General features: G+C 54.9%; 6 protein-coding genes across 8 annotated transcripts; 3 read left to right on the top strand and 3 right to left on the bottom strand.

The window, feature by feature from the left end:
- Positions 1-1,083: 1,083 nt before the first annotated feature.
- PV07_00642 lies at positions 1,084-3,448 on the bottom strand. 2 transcript variants are annotated; one of them, XM_016387111.1, is made up of 2 exons: positions 2,965-3,448; positions 1,084-2,884 (listed from the first exon to the last, which is right to left on the bottom strand). In XM_016387111.1, the coding sequence occupies exon 2, from the start codon at positions 2,687-2,689 to the stop codon at positions 1,823-1,825; it is 867 nt and encodes a 288-aa protein (XP_016254039.1). In that variant the 5' UTR covers positions 2,690-2,884; positions 2,965-3,448; the 3' UTR covers positions 1,084-1,822. The 2 variants fall into 2 exon arrangements, with proteins under 2 accessions (XP_016254039.1, XP_016254038.1); XM_016387110.1 differs by having other exon boundaries at positions 1,084-3,448.
- A 650-nt stretch (positions 3,449-4,098) lies between these two features.
- On the bottom strand, positions 4,099-5,575 carry PV07_00641 (uncharacterized protein; the record flags this gene model as incomplete). Its single annotated transcript, XM_016387109.1, has 3 exons — positions 4,099-4,213; positions 4,271-5,100; positions 5,159-5,575. The coding sequence occupies 3 exons, from the start codon at positions 5,573-5,575 to the stop codon at positions 4,099-4,101; spliced, it is 1,362 nt and encodes a 453-aa protein (XP_016254037.1).
- Positions 5,576-6,393: 818 nt separating this feature from the next.
- On the top strand, positions 6,394-8,648 carry PV07_00640 (uncharacterized protein). Its single transcript, XM_016387108.1, has 3 exons — positions 6,394-6,962; positions 7,280-7,860; positions 7,953-8,648. The coding sequence occupies exons 1-3, from the start codon at positions 6,530-6,532 to the stop codon at positions 8,502-8,504; spliced, it is 1,566 nt and encodes a 521-aa protein (XP_016254036.1). The 5' UTR covers positions 6,394-6,529; the 3' UTR covers positions 8,505-8,648.
- A 2,606-nt stretch (positions 8,649-11,254) lies between these two features.
- Positions 11,255-13,271, top strand: PV07_00639 (uncharacterized protein). The gene is made up of 2 exons (XM_016387107.1): positions 11,255-11,807; positions 12,018-13,271. The coding sequence occupies exons 1-2, from the start codon at positions 11,353-11,355 to the stop codon at positions 12,628-12,630; spliced, it is 1,068 nt and encodes a 355-aa protein (XP_016254035.1). The 5' UTR covers positions 11,255-11,352; the 3' UTR covers positions 12,631-13,271.
- A 312-nt stretch (positions 13,272-13,583) lies between these two features.
- PV07_00638 (uncharacterized protein) lies at positions 13,584-16,531 on the bottom strand. The gene has a single exon (XM_016387106.1). The coding sequence runs from the start codon at positions 16,052-16,054 to the stop codon at positions 14,036-14,038; it is 2,019 nt and encodes a 672-aa protein (XP_016254034.1). The 5' UTR covers positions 16,055-16,531; the 3' UTR covers positions 13,584-14,035.
- Positions 16,532-16,981: 450 nt separating this feature from the next.
- PV07_00637 lies at positions 16,982-20,902 on the top strand. Of its 2 annotated transcripts, XM_016387105.1 has the most exons (5): positions 16,982-17,536; positions 17,604-17,993; positions 18,543-18,695; positions 18,748-18,821; positions 18,870-20,902. In XM_016387105.1, the coding sequence occupies exons 1-5, from the start codon at positions 17,491-17,493 to the stop codon at positions 20,517-20,519; spliced, it is 2,313 nt and encodes a 770-aa protein (XP_016254033.1). In that variant the 5' UTR covers positions 16,982-17,490; the 3' UTR covers positions 20,520-20,902. The 2 variants fall into 2 exon arrangements, with proteins under 2 accessions (XP_016254033.1, XP_016254032.1); XM_016387104.1 differs by having other exon boundaries at positions 17,604-18,695.
- The last annotated feature ends 6 nt before the right edge of the window (positions 20,903-20,908 follow it).

Genomic DNA, 20,908 nt, shown 5'->3' with positions numbered 1-20,908 from the left:
CGGCCTGCGCAGGAGGTACCGATGGATTTACTCTGACAGGCAATACTTTTCATGAGCTTGGAACCCTTGTCGGTTGGAGTTTGAGAAGAGTACTGGCAGTGGTCGACGCACACAAATGCAGAGATGGAGATGTTGAAGCGAGTCATGGCCATGCTGCCCAAGGACATGATCGGGTACAAGGTGCCTCACACAGCCGGGCCGGACTCTCATCCGCGATCTGGACTGTTCATTTGTTGATTCTCACAGTAGCAGAGCACTCGCGATCTGATCCTACTCCTGTGTATATTACTGGGAACACCAAGCACTTCATTGTCAGTGACTGTTCAAAGAATCCCAGCCTAGCTCTCTCCGCGTGACAGAGAAAAGATTCTTGACGGTCAGATAACATCTCGACAATCTAAAGCCACTTGGTAATGAAACAGCTCTCACAGGACCGACGATCTCACAATTTTCCCTCACCCTCCTCGTCCCTCAATACCCACCTGACGAATGTCTCCAGCTTTGTGCTCAACGCATTGGCTGCGTCCACCAGCTCCGGCTTCGCGCCTTCATAACCGGCGATCAAAGAGGTGGGCTTGTACCACACGATCCTCACGCCGCCCGCGGGTTCTTCCACAAGACACAACTCGACCGGCACACAAAGCCCGGCATTCAGATCATGCTCGAGCATGGTGATGGCGATGGTCGGATTCCCCAGAATGAACCTCTTGCAGTTCAGATGCTCCGTCTCGCCGTTGACGGTGATGGTCGAGCTCGCGGCGCGTACAAGGGCAGCCAGAACCCGTGGTTGAACTCGTGGAAGTACATGAAGCCGTGCGGGCCGATCAGCGGCTTGATCCTGGCCTCGTACGACGCCCGGTCCGTCGGCCGCTGGACCTGGCCCTTCTTCGCCTGCTGTGTGCTCGACACGTACGAGCTCGGCGCGGGCTGGATTGATGAGCGCAGCCGAGACTCCGCGAGAGAAAACGAGATGGATGAGTGGTAGACCAGACGCTCGGCCTGTATGGTCTGCGTTTCGGTAGTGAGGGTCATGACTGAGATGGATGTGCAGAGAAGATATGACAGTGATCTGGGTAAGAGGTACACACTTGTTACTTGTTCTTACGTTCAAGCTATACTTAAGAGGTCGCCCTATAGTGTCGAGACGAGCCGTCATGGATAAATACATGTGGTCCCGCTCCGACTCTATAGCATGCTTCTGATTCCGTCTCCAACCCTCCGACAGGGGGCCAGGTTCTTTGATGAATAATTCACAAAGGCACCTCCACCCCAATGCAAAAGAGCGACTGCGACCAGCAGGGTGTTCTCAGAAAGTCTGTTCGACAATATCATCTCCACTACCTAGGCATTCAAGCTCGGGGTCCGCGCTGAAGCTACACGTCGGCAGCATATTGTAGATCAGTAATCCCCTTTCCCAGCCGTTGCGGGGAGAAGACGCAACCAGCACTCGGGACTTCTCTTACTTCGACACTGCAATCAACCATGGAAACCTGCTTGACGGCCACCATTCCGCGAATTTGCATAGGCCGGTTGTGGAGCGAGCGTGCGGAGGAGTTTGTGGTGACTGCGGACGCTGGATAATATTTCAGACCGGAAGCGTAAATCGAGATGAAGCGTTACAACATGAAGGCTTGGAGTAATCACATTATTATTGCGAGTTGACCGAAGCCTTGGTGCATCAGGCTGCGGCGCTCTCCTCGATTCCGCCATTCCGTCCCCTGAGGCTAGCTATTCGCCCAGCTCTGATTCACAGCCGTTGAGAGACAAAGTGCGTCCCGGGACCGTAGGGCTCGCTAGCACCCGTCGCTCGAAGAATGCGGCATCAAGAGCCATCAGCGGTTGTCTGCGCATCTCCCGGCAATGAGGCTTTCCTCAACGGGCTGGGCAGGGTCGGTGAATGGTCGCTTGACTTTGATGATGTCGACAGTCGTCTTATCCCCCGGGTGTTGATTGTCAACCTGCGAGCGGACCCGGGCACATCTTCCAAGGCGATGCTGAGTCCATCGGAGAGAGGAGGATCCTGGCCTGAAAGGCGTCGAGAATAGGCCGAAGATTGCCGCGCCCTGGCTGCTCGGATGTGGTGCATCCGCTCCTCTGCTTCCAGTTTCGCCTTCTTCTTGTTCTCCTCCACCCGTAGGAGGAAAGGGTCCCTCACGGGAGAGTATTGGGATTCTTTCAATGCCTCGCGTGTTTCCTGGGACGCCCGCCTCTCGGCCCCCGGACCGTTGATTTTCTCTTGGACCAGTTGGTCGACCCGATCCGTCAAGAAGGCTTTGTGCGGGGTGGCAATCGGCGGCAAGTGATGCGGCTGGTACGGAGAGAAGACGGACGATGAATCTCCAGGGGCGGGCTCGTGGACCTTCAGGTCCGTGTTGTTTATATCGGACATGAGGAACTCGTACAGTTGACTGTGTCGGGAATTTGGCGTGGTTGCGGTGGGAGATGACGGTGTCGCCGCTGCGTCATGATCGGAATCCGGCTCACCCAGCCGATAGCCATCAATCTGGCTCTCGAACGGTCCGTCTGGGTGATCCCACGCCTCGAACAGTTCTTCCAGATCTTCACGGCGCCGGAGGTGCCATCTCACCCTCTCGAGGCTTTTGTAACTATCATCGAGGTCCGTTGCTTGTATGAAACAACTCAATGCGTTCTCGTCGTCACGACTGACGTCGGCAAGAAACCCCTTCATATACCAGCATTTGGCGACCAGGGCCTTGCTCACAGGGTGCTGCCCTGAAAAGCACAATGATACCGCCTCTTCCAGCACTTCCTTGCCTCGATCAAATAGATTGTCCTGGGCGCTGACATCGTCACGGCCGGAGCTGAAAAGGAGCAAGTGCGCTCGGCCCAAGAGGATCTCCGTGTATAGCTCAAGAGCGACGTTCTCGAGGGAGTCACCGTCAGTGAAATGGTCGCTTTCTTGCGGCGAGGTGTTTTGCGGGAGGTTGTCGGGAAGCCACCTACTGGAATGCCCGTGTTGACCAGGTTGTCCGTGCGGTGGCATGTGGTGGAGCAGGCTCCGTCCGTCCTCTTCCATATTGGTGATAACGACGATGCCGAGCTGTATTCAGGAATGATCTGAAGAACGCCATTGCGAGAACATAATAAACTGCAGCAGAAAGCAGCACGGCATGAATTATCTCATTGTTTGTGCCAGCCACTGCTACTGCAGCCACGCATCCGAGAGCGGGATAGAGACGGAGGAGACAAAGGCAACAAAGGAACTTACCAGGTGCAGTCAGGATGCAGGGATTTCTAGCAACCGCCGTCCTAGGACTGAGGCCATGCTGCAATTTGAGGCCAGAGGCACAAACACACGTTCGAAAGGTTCATCTGTCGCGGGCCTCTTCCATGCCGCGTTCTTCCTGTCTATGCACGGAGGGCATATATTGATTTCAGGAACACATCATTCGAAGACTTGGTGGGGACGGAGTCTTTTCTGAACTGCATACAGTCATCTAACATTGGGCAAGAGGGTGAATCCAAATAAATTGTAGGTAATTTATCCATATCGAACGGTCCAGCCTCCAGGCCAAGAATTCTCGATGCCACTGGCCCACTTTCACTGCGACACTCCCAACGGGACTTCTCGGGCTCTCAAAAATGACTCTATATAATGACAAAATGCAAAATAGTCTTCAACAATTACCACAAACCGGCCGGATGGTGTAGTGTGAGTTAAGCCCATCAGCTTTCCCATCATTCAGCACTAACATATTCGCAGTGGTTATCACAGTATGTACAATCCACCACGAAACACTTCCCACCAACCATCTCTAACAAATCAACAGTCTCCTTAACATCTTCGGATCAATACGGAGAAGGTCTTGAGTTCGAGCCTCAATCTGGTCATTTTTTGCATCTTTTTCCTCTTTCAGAGTAGGAGCAGGCCTTGCGAAGATAAAGATTTTTTTTTGGTGCCGAACTGTGCCGAAAGAGCAGAGATTAGCGAGTAATTAGGGAATGGTTCGGGATGTGGATGTACGAGTAAACTCCATAACGCACACTGTTTTATCTGAGATCGATTATCTAGCTCTATCCTTTCCATAGGTATTTGACGTCTAACACGGCCTCTATAGTCTCTAAGGAGCACCATTTCTAATCTAGGACGATATTACCGTTCGCTAGAGGCTTATAGTCCTCCTCTCCAGCCCATTGTGCCTCGTACAAGCTCTCATCCATTTGAGAAGCGTCCATGCCTACATTAACTTCCCTGTCATAGCTTGTCAGCAAATGCAAATTCATGTGTTGGGCTGGGGTTATCACGCACTTGTCTTCGGCCAGCACCTCGAGGCCTGGAACGCAATCAATCAGCGCAATGATCACGAATGATCCCACGAACGACCAAGTGAAGCCAATCAACGCTTCGACGATTTGGATCCCTAGCTGACGAATGTTGCCGTCAAAAAACACACCCCCGTCCACCTCCACTCCTCCATATGCTGCCACTGCCTTCTGGGCGAAGAGCCCCGTGCCGATGGTACCAAGGAAGCCTCCGACGCAGTGGGTAGCAAAGGTGTCCCCATTGTCAACCCAGCGTACCCTTCGCGCAAAGTCGGTGAACTTGATCCGCAACGCCTGACGGCAGACCACGGCTCCGAAGATGCCAAAGAAGAGCGAGGTCGGAAGATCTATGAAACCTGCTGCAGGGGTAATCATGACCAGACCGGCTATCGCGCCCATAAACGTCGAGTCCAGTGACCATCGACCGGTCTCGAAATAGGTGATAGATGCCCAAGTCAAGGCACCCGCCGAAGCACACAGATTTGTCACGCAGAGCGCCATGACGGATTGAAAGCTGAGGGTAAGGGTGGTACCGGCATCGAACGCCAGCCAAGAGCCCCAGATGATGATCATTGCCAGTAGCTGACATATTGAGTTGTGCGGCCGGTGCAATTTGAGATGTGAAGGCGTTCGAACATCTGACTTTCGGGAGCGGAACACTGGGTAGGAGAGGTAGAGACTGAGTGCACTGGCCGTTGCACCACTGCAGATATGCACTGGGGTTCCACCAGCAAAGTCGAGCACACCAAGCTCACTGAGAAAGCCTCCACCCCAGACCATGTGAGCAAGAGGGCAGTAAATGAAGGTGGACCAAAGCTGCATGGACATGGTCAGCCAGGAGAATCGAGCCGTCTAGGGACGCCCGCTAACGTACAAAGATGAAGGGAATCAACGGAAGAATGCGGCCACGCTCACAAGCTCCTCCAACCGCGATGGCACAGACCGTGGCCAGAAACACGAGCTGAAACTCGCTGAACAGCACCGCCGGAATACTCCCGACCGGTTCAGCAAGCACACCTCGATGAAAGGCAAACTTGAGGTCGCCGATGACTCCGCCCGGGCCTTCGCCATAAGCAAGGGCATAGCCAACGATAAACCACTGGATTGAGCAGACGCAAACCGTCAACACGGCTGGGATGAATGAAGCAAGTCCACTTCGCCGCGTGGAATACCCGCTGTAACCGAGTCCGACCGCGGGAATGATGGGCCAGCAGAAGACGGTACAGACCAGAATGAAAACCGTGTCTGTCCGGTCACAGGCCTCCCAGGCCCTCTGCACGTCTGAGACCATGGCACAGACGCAAGAAAATTGCCTCAGCTCACGGGAAAAGCCAGGACGATACGGAGGAAAGGGAACAATTGTATCTCGCGATGAGAATAGCTCACGAGGCTGTGGCGGAGCTCTTATCCTCCTTGCCTCGTCTTATCTCTCGCGTGCAATCTGCCAATCGAGCCACGGTCTCGGCACACTGGGTCTGCATCAGCACGTCGCCCACGTTATTGGGCGTGCCAGCGTCGCGCCAGCTTCGCTCCTCGCTGTCGCCTTCCTTCTCCACCGTTCCGAGATCCAGAAGTCTGTCATCACTTCGACGGTGCTTGAACCGGGAGAGCTCCAGGCCCTAAGTCCATCTAGCAGGAGCTTCCTGGGGTACCTGCATTGATGGACACATGGTTTTTGGTCACTGTGACGCTCCTGCCAATAGGCCGAGCGGACAATGTCCATTACGACGGGGTTCTCCAGAATCCAAAACCGCCTACGCCCCGAGGCAATGACAACTGTCGTGTTGTCTGGCTTCTCACGAACCACCCTTCCAAGATAGCTTCTAGGGGGCTAAGCAGCCCTGGGGCCCGATGATTGGGTGCTGATAAGAGTCTAGTCTGGAGCCCTGAAGTCGGGGGGAAGCTGGTAATCAAGCATCCACCAGGCCTAGGCCGAAAGAGGGTATGTTTCCCAGTCTCCCATATCAAACGAATGCTTTATCGCGCTACGCTGGCTTGCTCACCACCCCTCCCCCATCCTAGGATTCTGATTTCGGGAGGCACTTTCGCCTCCGCCTATTCCCAAGCACTAGCAGGCTCGTTCAAACCTCGACAGCATGGCCGAGAATTCGTCGTGCTAAGAACGTGGACGTGCGCAATAATAAGAAGCCTCGGCCCGCCCTGTGGTTGAGAAAAACTCGTCCCTTCTCACCCTTATCCCTACTCCCAAACATTCTGTTGTTTTGGACAGAGTCTCGCCGCCACCATGACCATCGACGCAGAAAAGGCCCCTCCGGAGGGCAACGTCCCCATCATCGACGGGAGAAAGAACTCTCTTCGAGCCGGCAGCATCGACGATATCACCGTGCTGGACAAGCTGGGGTACAAGCCTGAACTGAGCCGCAATCGATCAATGGCAACGCTCCTGTTTCAGTCCTTGGCCATCGCCGCCATCCCTTACGGGGAGGGTGGTCCACTGATTTCCGCCATCTATGGCGGAGGCCCGCTTGCAATGTTCGTGGGCTGGATTGTTGTTCTCGCCCTGGATGAATGCGTTGCACTCTCCTTGAGCGAGCTGGCGTCGAGATATCCTACCTCAGCTGGACCGTATTATTGGTCCTTTCAACTGGCCGGCAGGGGCAAGACCACTTTGTCATTCATCACCGGGTGGACGTGGCTTATAGGAAACTGGACAATCAGTGAGTGATCTCTCTTGCATTTTCCGGCAGTGCCTTTGTTCGTTTGCTGTTCCTCGCTTTTTGGGATGTTGGCGGCTTGAAGGAAAGGGGCCTAGACTGGGTTCTGGGCTCCATTGATTCTTGAACATATGAATAGGAGTCCTCAAGCGTCTGGTTTCTGCTTCGTCTGAACATGTTGGAACATTTCGTCGCTGTTCAGGTGACTATGAATGCGAATTTCGGCCTATATCGGAGTTCACGACATGGAAGCAAGCGATTTATCTTTGACATCCAAGTATTGAACGCTCTGCCCGGGCTGAAGAGCTGACTGGATATAGCGCTCTCGGTCAATTTCGGATTCGCCTCGCTTATCGTTGCCACCGTTGCAATGTATCATCCAGATTGGGTCGCGAAGGACTGGCAATTGCTCTTGATTTTCTACGCCATTTGCTTGATGACCCTGGTCATCTGCACCTTCGCGAATCGGTTCCTGCCCATGGTCGATACCATTTGTGCGGCCTGGACAGCTCTGAGCATCATCATTATTCTCATCGCACTCTCGGTCAAAGCGGACGTTGGGAGACATAGCGCGGGCTATGCGCTCGGCCACTACGACAAGTCGTTCTCTGGTTGGGGAGGTTTCACATTCTTCATCGGTCTGCTGCCCGCCGCATACACATTCTCGGCTATTGGAATGATTTCAGCCATGGCGGAGGAGTGCTCAAATCCCACTGTCAAGGTTCCCACAGCCATCAGTCTTTGTGTGCCTGTGGGTGGCTTTGCAGGCTTGTTCTTCATCTTGCCGATCTGCTTCACCCTGCCTCCCTTGGAAGACGTCATCGCAGCGCCATACGGTCAGGCACTCCCCTATATCTTTCACACCGTTATGGGCACGCCCGGAGGTGGTCTGGGCCTCATCGTAAGTTCCTCCTTTGTAAAAAGCTGTTCTCTTTATGGCAATAATCTCTCCTTCACCTCGCTTCAGGCTCAGCAGCTAATTGATGGAACCAGTTCCTCGTCTTGATGATCACACTGTTCTGCAGCATCAGCATCACCGTGGCCGCGTCGCGCTGTACGTGGGCATTTGCTCGGGATGATGCCATTCCACTGTCTCGTGTTTGGTCCAAAGTCAACGGCCGCCTCGGAGTTCCTGTCTATGCCTTGATGCTCACGACCGTGGTGCAAATGCTGCTTGGTCTGATCTATCTTGGATCATCATCCGCCTTCCTCGCCTTTGTATCAGTCGGTGTGATTGGATTGGCCGTGTCCTATGCCATCCCCATCACGATCAGCGTTCTGCATCGACGGAGAGAGGTCTCCACGGCGCGCTGGAACTGTGGTCGTATCATCGGCCCCATTGCTAATGGCGTTGCTCTGTGCTGGATCGGGTTTGAGGTGGTGTTGTTCAGCATGCCCACAGCTTTGCCAGTCACAGTGGTGACGATGAACTACGCCAGCGTCGTCTTTGTTGGGTTCATGTTCATCTCTGCTGTCTGGTACTTTGTCTACGCTCGGAAGGCGTACAAAGGACCCCCAGCGTCTGATGGTATCACCGCTGAATAACGCTTCCTGGCTAGAAGCTGTTCAAGAGCTCTGTGAAACAAATAGGTTCTAGGTAGTAAATAATGCTTTTGCCGGTGAACAGGCACTGGCGAGACTGGCAAACGGATACGGGCTCGTATTTTCGGCCAGTGCCCGAAGCTGGAGGATATCACAATTCTTTAGGCTTTTTCTCTGGATGCCATTGTTGCAGTAGGTCGAAGTAAACCCACCAGAGGGATGCGAGGCGTTATTCATTTAAGCAAACGGGATACTCGTAAGGATTTCTTTTCCATTCGGGGGCTCTTTTCGCTTATATGCTTGGGACGAGGTTCGCCAAGTCGTGGTCGAGCCGGGATTACTCGATTAGGCAGTTTTGCTATCTCACCCTCAATGCACAGTGTCGAAACGTCTACTCGTCTCCCACCGAGTCGTCCTGCAGTGGTTGACTTGTCGATGTGCGCATCTTATGCCCTTCTCGGACGGGGCTAAGCGTGGACAAAAGGCGCATGACCATGCCAAATTCCAATTCGACCAATGTCCATGTGGTCCAAGCAGCTACGCGGAGTGGTGGTCGAGGTTGTGGCCTGAGGACCATAACGCCATTGCGCGGGGGGTTACAACACGGGTGCGTTTTACAGAGAGCAGCAGCAGCATCAGGATCAGCCAGAGCATGAGTAAGGACGGAGTAATGGTTGCACGACCGACAATCATGTCCTCAATTCTTGTCCTTGCTCGTCCTCCTCCCCCTCGGGCTGCGCGAGCATTAGAGTGACATCCTGGGGGTCCCAGCGGGGAAGAGTCCCCGAAGGGAGGGCAGATGCACAACAACGATCGTCCTCTATTTTCCTGATTTCGAGGACCGCCTCGTCCCTCGTTTCTCGTCCCCCCCCCTTCGGGCGCGAAAGTCTGGAACTTCTCGCTAGAAATCGGTTAGAAAAGGGTAAAGTACCTCTACCGTACGTACTTACTACCCTTTCTTCCTTTCCCCCCCCTGTTCCCTTGCCCTGGGAGAAAGGGGGACGCCTGGGACGGGGGGACTCTAGTCAAGCTTAGAGCCTTGGGGGGCGTTCTGCAAGCCAAAAAAGAAATACCACGGCGATCCCACGGCGGTGGTAATTCTCCGAGCTTTTCGTTTCGCGCTGGGCACATAGCCCCCCCCAGAGCGAGCTGAGGGCTAGGTACCCGTGCCAGCAGTAGTCGGTATCATCTGAATTCCAAACCCGGGAAGAATAGCTGGTTCTAATCTGCATAGCCTCACAGGCAGAGCTGCAGGCTGCAGGCTGCAAGCCCTGCAAGCCGCGAGAAAGCAAAGCAGCCGGGGTGGCTCGCCGCTCCGATTCGTGTGCTCCTTCGGCAAACCAGCAAAGACCCGCTTGCGCTGCGTGTTGCTCCGAGTCCTCAGTCCAGTCGTCCAGGCGTTGGCTCGGTTGTTCCAGGTTGCAGGGAATCAACGACGAAAGCTGAAGGGTCCGTGATTTGGATGATCTGCCCACCAAGCCCGGCTACCCCTAGCCACCTAGTCGAATCGAAACTGGGGCCGCCGCATCAATCAATAATCGACGACTCGAACGCTGCGTGTGATTTTGGTTTGGCAGCATGAGCACCAGCAGCAACAGCACCAGCAGCAAACAACAGGGACAGCCTGGACCTCCTCGGAGGGCCATACTCCGTGATACCTGGACTAGTCGTGCCCTGGGCGGCCACTAATTGGAGGCCCATCGACCCATGGATGAGCATTTTTGCCAGAGGGGAAGGGGAAAAAAAAGGCTCCGTTGCACAGCATGCGTAGCGTGACTGAGTCTTCTCGCAGAGTCAGGTCAGTCTACAACTTGTCCGTGGTACTTCCAAGACCAAGGAAGGGAGTGGGATATCCTGTGCTTCCTGTGTCGCCCCCCCTTGTACTCCGTACCCTCCTACGAATCCACTTTTTGCAACAGATCCCCACGCAAAGAGTAGGTCGCCCTCTTGTGTGCAACCAGAAGACGCGCCTCGATCACAGCCCTCTATGGGGGAAGAGGGGCGGCGGGGGCCATGGTCCATGATAATGCAAGCCCGCTGTGTTGCTTTCACACATTTCACATCTGGCTTCCCACGCACTACTACTGTGTACACAGGGCACAAACCACCACTCGCCCGCGGCCGTGGTCAGCATTGCAACCAATAGAATGGACAAATCCGGAGATGCGCGCGATTGATCTCACGGCAACACGACTTTTTTGGGGGCTGGAAATGTCAAAGAGTACCTCGACCTTGTACCCTATTGGCCTACAGGCAGGAGGACGAGGAAGCCAGCAAGCAACGACGAAAGACGAGGACGAGGAGGAGGAGGCTGGACCCTTGGGCATAATCAATCCCTGGTGCAGCCGTGTTACTACTTTAGCAGACTAAGAGGGCATTAGAGGCAACACCACGAGGCCCGCTAACAAAGCAACAAAGTGGTTCCTCTCTCCTAGACACCTGGCGAGCTGAGTAGTCCAAGTGACATGTCCCGCCATAGCGGTTGGCTCGGGCCTTGGAAAAGCTTCCCTCCAGGAAAGGCCCTGTACCACCAGGGGAGGAGCCAGCGGCCCTGTCCATCGCAAGAGCCAGAACCCCAGCAGTGGCACCGAAATCTGTGGCAACCCACTCGACTTGCTACTGGGCTAGCTAGCTAACCCGACCGACTACCCTAAGGTCCTAAGGGAAGAGCTTTTGCCTTGGCCATTTCCTTGTGGTACTTTGGCCCAAACGTTGGAAAGCTATGTATATTAATATTTGAACAAGGGAAACGACCAAAAAGGAATCTTCCCACTCCCCCTCCCTCCCTCCTCTCCTCTTCCCAAAGCACACACTCGCCGCCCTTTGTTCCCTCGATGGCCTAAGCGGTTTCATGCCTACACCTCCCCTCGACGGCCCTTGCATAGTGCACCTCGCCGAAATGGTAGCCCAACTCCACCACCCACCCTACCCTCTTCACCCCAGCGTCAAGGACCGCCTGCATCCCGAATACGTCGCCTTCTACAACAAGTACATCCTCAACGCACAACAGGTCCACCACCTGCCCGTGTCGGTGGCGCGAGGGAGCCGGAGCGTGCCTCCCTGCCACAGCAAGCCGTTGCCCGTGGGCAGCGTCCAGGACGTGTCCATCCCACGACGAGAGACCGCTGGGCCGACCATCCTCATCCGGTGCTTCACCCCACCGGGCATCCCACCCCGATCCGGCTGGCCGTTGGTGCTGTACTACCATGGCGGAGGGTGGGTGTTCGGGGACATCGACACCGAGAACACCGTGTGCACCAACATTTGTGTCCGAGCTCAGGCGGTGGTGATCACCACGGACTATAGGTTAGAACGCCCCCTTTTTCTCACCCCATGAATGTCCCCTTTCCTTCTAGCGAACCAAAAGAAAGAGGGGGACAGGCAAGCAGAATCTCGGCCTCAACGAGCCAAAACACAGCAAGAAACAACAACAAAAACCCTATCTTGTTTGGTGAGCATTGCCAATGCTAGGATCTCTTGTCTGACCCTCGCCTCTCTTGTTGAGAGAGAGAACAGGCTTGCGCCCGAGGACCCTTGGCCGGCCGCCATCCACGACTCGTGGGAGGCCTTTCTGTGGGCGACGTCGCGGGAGGGCGAGGAGCGGCTCGACGTGGACCTGAACAAGGTCGCCATCACGGGGGCGTCGGCCGGGGCGAACATCGCGGCCGTGGTGGCGCAGAAGGCGGCGCTGCGCCCGCCGCCGGGCGTCTCGATCCGGGCGCAGGTGCTGGTGGTGCCGGTGACGGACAACACGGCGACGCCGCACTCGAGCCCCAGCTGGAAGGCGTTCGAGTTCACGGCACACCTGCCCGCGAAGAAGATGCTGTGGTACCGGCGCCACTACCTCCCGGACCCGGCCGACTGGGCGCACCGCGAGGCGTCGCCGCTGCTGGCGCCCGACGCTGTCTTCGCGCGCCTGGCCCCCGCGCACATCCTCGTCGGCGAGCTCGACGTGCTCCGCCACGACGGCGAGGAGTACGCCCGCCGCCTGCGCGCCAACGGCGTCGCCGCCACCGTCACCGTCATGCAGGGCATGCCGCACCCCTTCCTGGCCATGGACGCCGTGCTGGAGGCCGGCCGGACCGCCATCACGGATATCTGCGACGAGCTGCGCAGGGTGTTTGCGTGAATCAAAGCGAGATAAAATTATGAATCTTTGGGATATTTTCCCTCCCCGGAAACCACCGCGGCTATAACAACACATACATACACACACAAAGGGTATGGGGGGAAACTGGGAGGGGAAAGGTGGGCGTTTAAGCGGGGGCCCAGACAGGTTGTTGGCTTTTTTTCGTTTTCGATTCATTCGTTTACTCCAGAGTTTACCTAGGTTCTTCTCTCACACACAACACGCGCCGTGCAACTCGTCCGGTTATTGGAGAGGGCCCTACCTAGGTAGCCAACGAGGAGGGAGGGGAAGAGCGAGTTGGAGGAGTAAGGTCTGTAGGAGACGCAACAGACAGCGGGGGAGGAAGAAATGAGAGAGGAGGGACAGCCAGAGAAAGGGGGGGAAGCAATACGGCTCCATTGCCTTTTATGGTAAGCGCTTTTTGGGTCGGTGGGTCCTCGGCGGCTCATTCGAGGGATATTATTTGGCAGGCTGGGCGGGGGGAGCTGCTTGCACTCACTTTCACTTGCACCTTGTTGATAACGAATACCCCGGGCGAGGCCGTCCTTTCGTTTGGAGGCGGGCGGCTGATCTGAACACCAATATATGTCCACGCATACAGACCTAACGAATTCGAATGCATACAATGAGCAATATGCCTACCAAGGAGACATGGTTTATGCTGAGGTGTTGGCAGGCAGAGGTGCCTCGATTAGGTTTCGCCGGGCGGGTGTGTTACTTTACTTGGTCTAGTGCATCGCTTATTTCCACTGCGATGGTGTGGAGTACTCGGTACTCTCCCAAGTTACCTCGTACCTACCTACCCAGGCTGGACTCGTGAGATGACATGTGCAGCTTTTCAGTTGGGAGCGATGGGTCTAGAGGTGTGGGTGATAGGCACTTCAGCACCGCCGGGACATCGTGGCTACGCCGACAACCTCAGCTCCAGCCGTCGAAACCCGCTTCAAAAGCAAAACGAAGATGAGAACGCCTGTACCCAATTGTCGAGCCTGAGTTCTGGGAATTTAATTTATCGTGCGTTAATCGTAGTATACAAATCGTACATTAACAGTCGCTTGCTCTTCTCAAAGCACATGAAGTCTCTGTCCCGCCCGAGAAAAAAACACCTTGCCGCCAAAGATGTAAAAGCGAAAGTCTGTGAAAGAAGAGAGAGAGAGAGAGAGAGAGAGATTCGTTTCGTCGCAGTCGTAAAATGGATCCACATCGCGCAGAGCCACGGTAAGCTCAAACCCAACGTCGTCGTCGTTCACGTCAATGATTCGATGGCCGTACATTCCACCTTGCACACCATCCCAAAGTACGTCCTGAGAGGGGCGCCTGGTCGTCGAAGACAAACCGAAAGGTCCAAGTAGAGCCCCCATCCTTTCCAATCCATGATGGAGCTTGTTGTTTCATGTCTTTCACATCATAGTCGCCAACCATTCATACCCTGTTGGTTGTCCTCCTGACCAGCGAGTTCTTCAAGCCAGGCACAATCGACCACTCTCGTAATGTCCCAGCGCAAGACTTCGTCCATTTCAAGGCATCCACTGACCAGCTCGTGAGCATCGGTTCCGCCTTTGTCTGAAAGTAGTGCCCGGTTCCAATCTCCACCCAGGATCGCCATGACCACTCGAGGCTGAAAAGAGTTCTGGAATGGCCGCGAACCTACAATCATGCTGTAGACACAGACGCCGTATGCCCAAATGTCAACCGCGGGCGATACAATGGCACGCTCCACCGGGACATCAGCTTTGATGCGTTCCGCAATTCGCAGGATCTCGGGAGCGGCATACTCAAGGCTGCCGCCTGCAAATGCAGAGGTCGACGTGTCAGCTGGGCCGAACGGTTTCCGTGGAGGCCGGTCGGCATCGTTGAACTCTGGGCTGGGTGGGCCAGACATGCTGTCCGTCGAGAGCCACTCTGCCATACCAAAGTCACAGAGACGAAGAAGGCCTGGTCCTCCATCATTGCTTGGCTCTATCAGGCAATTTTCTAGCTTCACGTCACGGTGAACGACGCGTGCGTCGAGGTGGAGGTACCGCAATGCCGAGGCCAGTTGGTAGGAATAGCTTTTGGAAAACTCCTGCGCAACCCCTTTGCGGTTGGCCCGAACAAGGTCAAAGAGCGTGCCGCCAGTGTTGAGCGGAATGAAGCAGAAAGTCGCGTCGTCCAGTTTGTAGACCGCCTCGAGAGGGAGGATATTGGGATGGTTGAGGAACCGCCATAGCTCAACCTCGTGTTCAAACTCGGCTTGAGCTTGCTCGTTCTCCGTCTCGTTCTTACCCTCGATCTGGCGACGGACAATCTTGACAGCGAGTAGGCGATGATTACTGTCTTGAAGTTGTGTCACTTGCCTGATCGTGCTGAAACCTCCATATCCGATCTGCTTGCCTAACACGTAATCATCGCCAATGGTCTGGCCTTCGGAGTCGCAGGTGAGAGGTCCCACGTCAGCTCCCTCACCATTCGTTCCACTGCTCATGGAAAATGCCCGCAGATACGAGGAGGCGGCTGATCTCGGTGATCGTGTGGCAGAGCCCGATGTGTCCCGCCGAGATGCCCGGCCTGCGATATCGCGCATGCTTTTGTTGCGCAAACTCCCTGCCCGGGCAAAGAAGTCTTGCGGAGAGGCGCTGGTGTCGCCTTCTCGCCATCTCTGCGACGCAGTGCGTCGGAATGGTTTGGGTTCGTCGTAGGAGAACGCCTGCCCCGCGAAGGGCGAGGCTACTGCGGGAGAGAGCAAATAGTTGTCGACATCCGGAGTTGCGATGGCTTGCTCATCCGAAGACAGTGCGGAATCAGAGAGCATCGACATGGTATGCCGGAGGTCTGGGTGGGTTTCTCTTGCTAGAGCATCCACGGTAGTCTGCAGCAAAGGGAAACGGCCCTCCCCAACACGGGCTTGTTCCCTCGGCGGACTTTGAGAGTATCTGGGAAGGTGCCTGCCTGTGACAGGATCATAGTGTGACCGCTCTGACTCACTGTGCGCCCTAGACGACTTCTGGGCGTCTGCCATGGCTTGAAACAACGAGCGCCCACGCTCACGAGCCTTCGAAGGCTTTTCTAAGGGCTCTTGCATGCTCTGCCGATGTCCCGAGTCAAGCTTGATCTCATTGTCGAAGCTGACCGACGGGTTTCGCCGTCGCATGAACTGATCTATGTAGCTGGAAGGACTCGTAGAGTCCCTGATTGCGGCGGGAGATTCGCTGGTTGCCGGTATGTCCACAGGAGGGGTCGCCGTTGGGCGGATGGTATCTTGACTTGTCCCGGAGCTTCTGAACGTTGGGCGGGATGGTACAGGCAACCTGTCTGGGGAGCTTTTCACCTCGCCGGGGAGGTCGTTCAGAGAGGAGGAGGAGTCATTGTGGGTGCTGTCGTTTTCATGACTTGACGAACTCAGGCGCAGGCTTTGGAGAAGATGGCCGGTGTCAGCCTGCGCCATTATACGCAAGAAGAAGGCCGGAAGATGCGCTTCAGCTTGTCGGCAACTCGAAAGCGGAACTCTCAGTGGTGACTTCTCGGATGTGAGATCTGAGAGACCTGCGGATCTCACAAAGCCGACGAGCTGATCTCCATAGACCAGAGGGGCGTGGTGGTGAAGGCATGCACGAAGTGAAGAAAAAGTCGTGGTGGTGGTGGTGTTGCACTCGCACGTGGGGCATCGAGGCTCGAGAGGTGCGCAAATCTTGGTCGGGTGCAAGAGAAAAAAATATTGGCAAGATTGACAGGCAATCCCACCTAAGTCGGGCACTCAGGTGAAGGCATTAGGCACTGCGGTGCCCTCCCAAGGCTAAAAGCGCCCAGGATAGGCCTGGCCCGTGGCGGAGAGTGCCGTTTCAGAGGGGCGCAAACCCGTCAGTCTCTTTGTGCCCTCAGTTTTGTCCGAAAGGAACGAAAAAGCAACAATGTAGTCACATGCGATGACCGAATAAAATCAACAATCAAAAAGAAAACCTTCTCCGGACCTAATCAGGGCATTGAGCGCTACAAAATGCCATCTGGACACTGACAAACGGTGTGGGCATCTCGATAATTGGTGGCCTGCCTCTGGCCGCAGCCTGCAGATGGGCGGGTGGTGGTGCTGTGATCCCCACAAACCGCCCTCAGACCAGACCCTACGCTTAGTCGCCTCCAAGGTACCACCCCAAAAAACAGGCGCCGGGCGACCTTCGAGGGCGCTAACCATCCTCGCCAAACCGACTCCTCCCACAGGCCTTGCACCCAAAATACCCAAATACCTAGAATCTTGGGCTGCCCTGGTCCCTGAAAATAATTCGCCCGTTCCTGAGGGCCCCCTTCCACTCCCCCATGTCGATTGAGCAATCCCACCCAGCCCTTGAGCAAGAAACTCCGTCTTCCGTCCCTGCACCTCCACCAAATCCTGAAACAACATCCTCCTTTCCTTTTTCGCTCTTTTCAATCATGGCCGGCTTTTGACAGGGGAAATCAGGGCTTCGTTTTTACCCGCTACTCCTTCATTACCGTCTCTTGAATCTACCATACCGTTGCCACACGACAAACCGTTATTTTCGGGTCCCCAGCATCTGCGCCCTGCGCACGCCACTCTCATTCCAAGGAGTCACTCTCTTCTCTCCTCGCTGCGAACCCACGCGTCGCTCAATTCGCCGTTCGAGCACAAAGGTGGCCACCGCTGCGCCCTCACTGTCCTTACCGCGTCCGGTCTTGAGGATAGCTCTTCCCAACGGCTTCTCTCTATCGCCCTGACCCTCGATTGCATTGCATACTCGAAGAAGTTCTCATTCGCGCCTGTTTCTTCCTCAATCGGTCCCCAAGTGTCTCTATGCGACCTGTATCTACTCGAGGCCCGTCGATTCTGGTGGGCAGACATTCAACGCGACACCCAGTCTTCCCGCATAGATGGTTCGCGCAATGACCACCTTAAAGCCACAGCTTGTCAGAGCTGGTAAGATCACATCAATGGGGATTCCCTCGCTGTAACGGAGAGTCTGCTCACAACGTCGTGCTATTAGATACCCTGGATCTGCAAGACCACACCTCGCCGTCTGCCAAAGACCACTCGAGACAACCCGCACACCCTTCACCATATGGTTATGGTCCTGCGGCTCCACACCAAGCCCAGACTTTGCGACATGCCGAACAAGAGTCATATCAAGAGCAACATGCAAGCCCGAGGGCCTCAGAAGACAGAGCCAATTCAGGTTTTCAACAGTCAGACCAACATTTCTATGACGACCTAGACGATGACCGAGACGACGAACATCCCAACGCCCAAAATGCGACGAATGGAGCCGGATACCATGGGCAGGACCTGGACGATGGCGATGGTGGTGACTCCCATGACGAGGACATGGACGATGACCTGATGGACAAAATCTCGAGCTCCCCTTCGATTGAAGATGGTAAATACTCCCTTCCCCAATGGCCGCCCCGGGTCGATTCTGTGGATTCTGAAGCTTCCCCGGCTTCACTATCGACGCCGACTCGAGGCGATTCCTTATCTTCATCACCGTTCTCTTCTACACCTGAGCATTTTCCCTTGCGCCCATCGCAATCGTGTTACGCGGCAAGTCATCATGGTGAGTATATCGAGGGCCTGGGTCAAGCGAGATCGGCCCGTGACGTTGTGGATGAGCGGGCAGAATCTTGTAAGGGCTCGTCACCTATGCTAGGACTGGGGTTGGCAGCAGTACAACAACCCTTCCTTCCACTCTCCGAATCTCAGGAATTTCGGCGGTACTTGTTGCCGCTGGACGACCCTCTCTTGGCCTGCACGGTGGAGGATTACGGCGACGATTTCCTCTATGACGAGGATGACGAGTGGGAAGACGAAGACTCTTGCCTTCCCGGGCTCGAGGAAAGTTCTGATGATGACACCGATGAATTTCAATTTTCCGTCGACGACCGCTTCATCGACTCTGGTTGGGGAGGAGAATGCTTACGAGAAATAGAGGATATCGATTTCGAGTTTGTGTATGCACTGCACACCTTTGTCGCGACGGTTGAAGGTCAGGCCAATGCCACAAAAGGTGACACCATGGTGTTGCTTGACGATAGCAACAGTTACTGGTGGCTAGTTCGGGTCGTGAAGGACGGCAGCATCGGTTAGTCGAGTTGGAACTACGCAAGGCTCCGTACACTCATCGTTGATTCCAGGCTACCTGCCCGCCGAACATATTGAAACACCTACCGAACGACTGGCTCGGCTCAACAAGCACAGAAATGTGGATGTACGTGATTTTCCTATCTATCTCAAGATCGTGCTGATGTGACAACAGTTGTCCGCGCAAATGCTAGGGGATAACCCTGAGAAATCGAAGAATCCGCTGAAAAAGGCCATGCGCCGGCGGAACGCCAAAACAGTGCAGTTTGCGCCTCCAACCTATTACGAGCCTTCAGATTATGAGTACTCTGACGAGGAGGAAGAAGAAGGCGAGGACGGCCAGCTCGACCAGGTTGGAATGGACAATTCTGATGACGGTGATAACGCGGAAGATCAGCAAGAGGCTTCGGCGGCTTCGGCTGAGACTCAGGAGCCACGAGATTCTACCGCAGTCAATGGCATTCAGCGGGTAACCAGTAACGACAGCTTGAAGAATGAAACAGCGTCAAGCCCGGTCAAGGCTCAACAGTCACAATCCAACTCAGAGGCCAAGCAGACCGACGAGCCGGTTCTGCGATCGAGGAAAGGGGTCGTCAGAAATACCGACTCATTTTTCAAGGACGACACAGTCGAGACGAAGAAGATCTCTCTAACACCACGATTACTACGAGGTGATTCTGACTCTGGTGGGTCCACCGAACAGGAAGTCCGCCAACGCCCAAGCCTGGAGACTTTCGATAAAATTGTTGGCGTGGATGACAAATCGAAGGAGAAAAAGAAGGAGAAAAAGGGTATGCTCAGTGGGCTCTTCAAGCGGAAGAAGGGCATGCCACAGGAAGAGAGCGAAAAGGTTCTGGAAGACCCTCGTCAATCTCCAGGGTCGAAGGACTCTATGGAGTCCTTGACCATAAAGCCGGAAACTGGCCCTGAACGCAGGCCGAGCAAATTGCAAAAGACACCGCCAGGCATGTCACCGAAGGCGTCACCCACCGAAGCACGACATCCGCAGCAGTCACTCGGACAGACACCTCCAGCTCCAACCGGGCCCGCACCTGAACCGCCAACAGTCCGCAGAGTCGAGCCTGATGGTCAGCATCCCGATACGTCGGTGCAATCTCAGCCCGTACAAGTCAACCGATTTCCTTCTCTTACCGAAAAGAGGACGATTTCCTCGCCGGCCACAACAGCCCTGAAGCCTACTCCTTCCATCAGCCCAGACAGCGGATCTCCCGTCAAGCCAATCTACACGAAGCGAGCGAAAGAGCGCTTTGCGATAGACGAAAGTGATTCAGAGACAGACGACAAGAATATAACAGTGGATGATCGAGGTCGCCAGAGTGTTTCGCCTGCTCCAGACTTACAGGCACAGCAACCTCGATCAGACTCAGCCTCCCAAGTTTTGGCCCCGGCAGCCGTAGCACCTGGAAAATTCGGGGACAATAGATTCCAAGCTCAACCGCCCGCAGTTTCGAGTTCGTCCCCGTTACCTCAAGAGCCTAATCCATCAGAATCAGAAGGAACTGCTAGCACTTCGAAACCGTCGCCTTCCACCACAACACATACACCGTCAACTTCGAGGTCGACACCGACGTGGTCAGACGCGTCGTTAAGATCATACATGGAAAACAGTCAGGACATCAAAGACCTTCTCATCATTGTGCACGACAAATCGAATGTCATGCCGGTGGGCCCAGACCATCCCTTGATGCACAATCTCTTCATCGATGAGCGGACAAAGCTGGCTGAGATGCAGTCACAACTTGACACTATGCTGATGTCCTGGATATCGAAGAAGAACGGGACGATAATGCCTCCCACGACTTGATCAACAGCGAGCTTGAGCTTGGTTGATTTTCATATTGACTATTGTACAGTTTCGATTCTCGGCATGCCAGAGCGGCTGCTCGGCATTGTACCATTAGGGCCTGGTGTTCTTTTCATTGAACTGTGTCACGACGATATACCTAGGAAAGAATGAACGATGAGCGATCGGAGATACACATAGGTTATGCATGTGTACAGGCATTTCTTCCGCGACATTGCGGACGGTCTATTCTATTGGAAAGGCGGAAAAGGAGGAACAACCGTGGCATGGAATGAGGTTTCATTTGTGGATATTGGCTTCAATTTGCCAGCGATAGCTTCGAATTGGCCCGAGTGTTTGGGTGACAAGACATATCGTTTGTGAACGCAAAATGCATCGAGCACTCGTCG

This window comes from Cladophialophora immunda (assembly GCF_000835495.1).
Source record: "Cladophialophora immunda strain CBS 83496 unplaced genomic scaffold supercont1.1, whole genome shotgun sequence".
Lineage (NCBI taxonomy): Eukaryota > Fungi > Ascomycota > Eurotiomycetes > Chaetothyriales > Herpotrichiellaceae > Cladophialophora > Cladophialophora immunda.
This window is presented reverse-complemented; position numbering and strand designations above follow the sequence as displayed.

Coding starts and splice junctions, on each gene's coding strand:
- PV07_00642 (XM_016387110.1), bottom strand. CDS start 3,037: ATGGAAGAGGACGGACGGAGCCTGCTCCACCACATGCCACCGCACGGA.
- PV07_00640 (XM_016387108.1), top strand. CDS start 6,530: ATGACCATCGACGCAGAAAAGGCCCCTCCGGAGGGCAACGTCCCCATC. Junction 6,963..7,279: donor TATAGGAAACTGGACAATCA/GTGAGTGATCTC, acceptor GACTGGATATAG/CGCTCTCGGTCAATTTCGGA. Junction 7,861..7,952: donor GAGGTGGTCTGGGCCTCATC/GTAAGTTCCTCC, acceptor TGATGGAACCAG/TTCCTCGTCTTGATGATCAC.
- PV07_00639 (XM_016387107.1), top strand. CDS start 11,353: ATGCCTACACCTCCCCTCGACGGCCCTTGCATAGTGCACCTCGCCGAA. Junction 11,808..12,017: donor GTGATCACCACGGACTATAG/GTTAGAACGCCC, acceptor GAGAGAGAACAG/GCTTGCGCCCGAGGACCCTT.
- PV07_00638 (XM_016387106.1), bottom strand. CDS start 16,054: ATGGCGCAGGCTGACACCGGCCATCTTCTCCAAAGCCTGCGCCTGAGT.
- PV07_00637 (XM_016387104.1), top strand. CDS start 17,491: ATGGTTCGCGCAATGACCACCTTAAAGCCACAGCTTGTCAGAGCTG. Junction 18,696..18,747: donor CGTGAAGGACGGCAGCATCG/GTTAGTCGAGTT, acceptor CGTTGATTCCAG/GCTACCTGCCCGCCGAACAT. Junction 18,822..18,869: donor ACAAGCACAGAAATGTGGAT/GTACGTGATTTT, acceptor ATGTGACAACAG/TTGTCCGCGCAAATGCTAGG.